The 5,243-nt window shown below is 41.3% G+C and overlaps 1 protein-coding gene across 1 annotated transcript; it reads left to right on the forward strand.

Moving 5' to 3' along the window:
- Positions 1-415: 415 nt before the first annotated feature.
- On the forward strand, positions 416-4,979 carry LOC104510642 (transcription factor IIIB 90 kDa subunit-like; the record flags this gene model as incomplete). The annotated part of the gene is made up of 4 exons (XM_010152961.1): positions 416-477; positions 2,645-2,726; positions 2,824-2,879; positions 4,723-4,979. Coding segments are annotated over 4 exons (457 nt in total), but the record flags the coding sequence as incomplete, so codon positions are not given.
- Positions 4,980-5,243: the final 264 nt, after the last annotated feature.

A 5,243-nucleotide genomic window follows, 5' to 3' on the forward strand; every position in this document is an offset into this window, starting at 1 on the left:
TTTTCTAAGTCATAATTTATGGATAAATGATTGACATACAGGCTCTGACAGAGAAATTCATGTTACGATGAAAGAAAAATGTTCATATTTTTAAAATGGTTTCCCCAACTTCCTGCTGGACATTTGTGGCTGTACATTAATATGGGGAAAAAAGGCAACTGGAAGCATTTGACAGATTTTTAGTACTGAAGAAGACCATGCTGATTCCTGAATTTTAAGTGAATTCAGCGTGGTGAATTTGTGCATGTCTGTAGCCCCGTATTGCACATACTCAGCGACACGTTAAACCTCCTGGATGACCGTGGAAGGATGCAAATCTCCGAAGGATGATTGTTGTGTTGCTTTACTGTAGAACTTGAATTGTGATTGACTTTGAACGCACATTTGACTGATTAAAATGTGTTCTTCTCTGTAGGTGAGAACACAGGAGATGGTGAATTAGATCTGAGTGGGATCGACGACAGTGAAATAGATCGGGTAAGGTGCCCTCTTATCCCGGGTGTCTTTGCATTTGGATATCTGAGGAAGACAAAACGGTTCTTGTCTGGTTTATCCTTTCCCCATACTGCCTCTTCGCTCTGATCTGTAGAGAGGTTCAAGTGATTTCAGTGATCTGAGATCAAAACTGATGTTCATGCAAGCCTGTGAGTTTGGTGTTCCTTGCTCAAGTTACATATATATCTGAGACTGCTGCTGCTGCTCGCTCTTACCATGTGGGAGTAATTATGTCTTAGAAAGTCTTTTATTCTGAAGAAGGACATTAAAAAGTTTAGGGGAGCTCTAAATTAATTATTTAATTAAGATCTATTCAACATAGGAGGCTGCCATGGAAACCGAACTGTAAAACCAGCATGTACACCTTCTGTGTTCTTTGAAAAATTTCTGCAATATTTTCTGGATTTATTATTATTTGTGGGGCAGTGAAAGACACCTTTTACCATATAGCCTGAATATGAGAGGCAGACAGCTGGGGAAGACGGCTTGTGGAAGGTCGCACAGCACGTCGGTGCTTGAAGACCTGACAGAGCCCAGCTCTACTGACGCTGAGCCTCGTGCCCGCTGTAGCCACTGCGCTGGTTTGAAGGGTAGTTTGAGCAGATAACGGCAGTGCTGAACAGTCCTGTCGGGGTGCGAAATCATGAAGTTGCGTAGGGGTTGCTGATCTGCAGAACGTTGTTGGTGGGGCATGAAGGAGCAGGAAAATGCTCAGCTTGGCTTCAGCTAGGCTGGGTGTTAGGAAGGGTCTTGTGAACTGCGGGGACGCAGGTCCCTATTGAAGGTTTTCAGTAGACCCAGTCCGGAGCTTAAACAACCGTGGGGGAAGAACAAGCACGTTTTCTCCTCCTTCTAGGCTCTGTGATGAGGTCATAACTCTGCTTTTATGACTTCATGTTCATTTCCATGGCAATAGACTGTAATATTGTAAGTCCAAGATTATGAACTCTCTAAAAGCGTAAGAAGGATGAATAACTGAGCTGGGAGGAAGCGAGTTTTACTGTTATGGCCCACTTTTAATAGAAGCAGATGAAAGGATGAAAATATTGGTCTGATAAACCAGGACTTACTTGCACAGCTGTTTGCTCTCCTTGTTTGCCCTTGGAGGAAGGACTCCTCCCTGCATTCATTTCATCTGACTGGAGTTATTTTTCTCATAAAATCCGATATGTACATTTTACCTTGGAGAAAATCTCGGATGCTCACACCCGTAAGATGGAGAAATCTCAAATTGTTTTTCTTTCACTTAAACATCATTTTACAAGTCTTGGGTCCACTGCTTAAAAATAAAGTGTCTCGTTCTTGAGGGATGACCCAATTTGTCTTCTCTGTTCTGCAGTTGTTCTTCACTCCCAAACAGCATTAGCTGTAGAGAACTTCACGGACAGTTGAGCTAAATATTTGGTTTATTTTTACATTTAAGTAATTGAAGAGGTGATCTATCTACCAACCTGCCTGCTACCTGCTTGTTTATTTATTTCTGTAGTTCATCTGAATAGTTCTAGGTGTGTTTTACAGCTCCACACCTTTTAGTGGTGTTACTAAGTGGAGTTCACTGAAAAAAGCCTAGATGTGTTTACTGAGCCCAGCTCTCTAAAATCTAGAGGACCAAAACTCCAGCAATCTAAGCTGGTTTCATTCACACAGATGTGACCATTGAACTAATAATCTCAGTAACTGTGCCTAAACCTTCACAGAAACCTACCCAGAAGACACATGTTTCTGTTTTGGTAGCATAGGGCAGCGGTTCTCATACTGTTTTGAATTACAGACCACCATCAACTCAGAATTACTCGCAGATGACCATGTTGTCATGATACCCTCTCATAGCATCTGAAAAAGATCATAGACCCAGGATCATTTTAGGTTAATTACAGACTATGTACAATGAGTCCTGGATGGTTTTTGGTCACCCCACCATAGTTTGGAAACCAAGCACTGTCTTTTGAAAACATACTGGGTTTTTTTGCCAGCTTTAGAAGTTACTAGAAATGCTCTCCGATTGTCACATCTCAGTCATGTTTTCTTTTATTAATGTATTTTTAAAAACAGAATGTGCATTGACCTTGCCAGTGGTTCTTCAATTCAGTTTTGCTCTGTGGTTTTCAAGTGGATTTCTGAAAGTAGGTAAACTTGTTTTGTCTTCTAGTATATACTTAACGAAACAGAAGCTCAGATAAAAGCAGAGCTGTGGATGAAAGAAAATGCAGATTATTTGAAGGAACAAAAAGGTAAGTATATAGGACTGAAATTCTGCTTTTGGCCGATGTTGGTGAAATACGCCGTCTGTGTAATCTTTATGCTGGTTACCCTTTTGTCATCTTTCAGAAAAGGAAGCAAGAATAGCAAAAGAGAAAGAACTTGGGATTTATAAGGATCACAAGGTATTAAACTGTGTGCTAATTGTGTCTGTTTGAAAATGTCTTGGAAATTCATTATATTTGCTGATCAACTCCATGTAGTATAGGCATAATGGTCCAGGTCACCAGTAAATGAGCACAAACTATTGTATCTCTACCTGTTACTGAATTACGAGGCTGTAATTTTTAAGGTGGTGAGTAAAACACTTTCTTCCCCAAACTTTTATTTTAAATTACTATTATGAGAAAATCCTGTGCATGGCAAACTCAGAGCTAGCTCTTTGCATTTATGATTGCTGTCCTAATTTCTTGCTTATTTAAATACAGGTCTTAAGACATGCCCAGTTTTGGTTTTTAACATGTGCATGGGGAATTTGTTGGTACTTGCCATAACTTCAGTAGCCTTCTTTGCTCTTACAATAATGATTTCTTTATGAAGAACTGAACAGATCCTTGTTCCAGTCACTTGAAGGAATATTTTGTTCTACCTTTCATAAAGAATGCGACAGTTATGTTAACAAATGGCATGTCCTGTCTCCATGTTTAGCAGTTTAAAGCAGTCTAATTGGCCGTATATTCACGATTTACGGCATTAGTATTTTGTGTAATTGAGCAAGTGACAAGTCAAATCTTCCACATGCAACTGAAATCCGTGTTAGCTGTTAGTGCATATATCCTCCCTCTTTTTTTCTGACTAATGGGAAAGGCAGAGTTTCCTACTTCCCCTAGGTATTTCAACAATAAAAACAAAACCAGACAATGAAACACTGTTTTATGCTTCAGAGTTTCTCATTCATCCTGTGCTTGCGCTGACATGGCAGTCTACCAGCAATTTTCAAAATTGTATAACTCGTTGGCACCACCAAGTAGTCCAAACACCCACTTTTTTGTTCAGACAACACAGGAGTTTTTCTCTAACTCTGTATTGTTTCTGACAGCTCGAGTAGAACTTGATTAATATAGTGCTTTCCAATTTCAAGGTAGCACTTGACCCACGTAGGTAAACAGAAGGGCTATTATCCATTAAAAAAATAAATCTCCCGCAGAGCTTGGTGTTAAAACCTTCTTTTGAAAAGGAAAATGCCAGATGAGAAACAGAGGTTCTTTTTTTTTTCCATACCTACCCAGGCATGAGACAGGGCTAGAAGTGTTCTCCGGTGCCATTTCTCTTTGCCTGGCTCTGCGCAGCATCAGCCTGCCTGACGCGGCGCGGGCTTGGGCTTGGGCTTGCAGCGTTTGCCTGGGAAGAGCAGTTGCAGATGACCTCGTGTGTCTGCAGCCTCCTGCTTGCTGTCTGCCGGCGTCGATGCCGCTCCCTGCTTAGAAAGCTGCTGCTAATAATCTTGGCCTTTTCCAGTGTGGAGGAGGAGTTGGGTAGGTGCTCTCCCACGCCGTATCCGAACTTGGTATAAAATACCTTTGCAGTTTTGGTACGGAGTTGTCAGTGCTTAGGGAAGTGACAACCCAGCTTGGCTTTAACTTTAAAGGCAATTTTAGCGGGGGAATATCATTATTTACATGGTGGGTGATGATATCAGGGTCCCTGTTCCTGTAACAGGAGTTCACTCCATTTTCATGTGTGAGAAATGGCCCACGTTTCTTCTCTGGCAGCATTACAGATACTAAGTAAAGAATTTGTAATAAACTGTGCGGGCATTTGGCAAAAAGCGAACACTTACCTCGCGGAGAAAAGAGACCTCTCGGGCTGGTTGAGTGGCAGGAGAGGGAGCATTGGCTTAGCCCAGCCACATCGCCTGCGTCCTTGCATCAGCAGCACCTGAGCCAGGGCTGCTGAGCTGCAGCTCGCCCTTCTGCTTCATGGAAACCTTGTTTGTATCTACATCACTAATTTTATATTTTAATTAAGCCAAAGAAATCTGCAAAGAAACGGGAGCCAATTCAAGCCAGCACAGCAGGAGAGGCAATTGAAAAGATGTTAGAACAGAAGAAAATCTCAAGTAAAATTAATTATAATGTGCTAAGGGACCTGAACAGCAAAGGAAGTAGCACACCAAAGAAAGAGGATGACAGCACTGATGACAGCACCAACACCAAGAAGCTGTCAAGAAGAAAATCTATTGCCAGTAGGAATATAGCCAACCCTGTAAACAGTGTGGGAAAAAGGTACTGCAATTGTTCATTTATATCTCTGTCTGTGAGACTGTCTATGTATCTTTCTGAGCCAGACAATGTAGGGAATGAAACATTTGTTTGAGGCTAAAATAATGTCAGGGCTCTGTTTTTATTTATTTTGCCTGCAGTGTCCTGGTGGCATCTTATTTATAGTTCACGTACCAGAGGTCTGCTGTGGTGCAAGTTAATCATCTTGGAGCACCCTCTCCCAAAAAAAAAAAAAAAACAGTGGAAATTCATAAATGTGAATCGTTC

This window comes from Eurypyga helias, unplaced genomic scaffold (assembly GCF_000690775.1).
Source record: "Eurypyga helias isolate BGI_N326 unplaced genomic scaffold, ASM69077v1 scaffold2486, whole genome shotgun sequence".
Lineage (NCBI taxonomy): Eukaryota > Metazoa > Chordata > Aves > Eurypygiformes > Eurypygidae > Eurypyga > Eurypyga helias.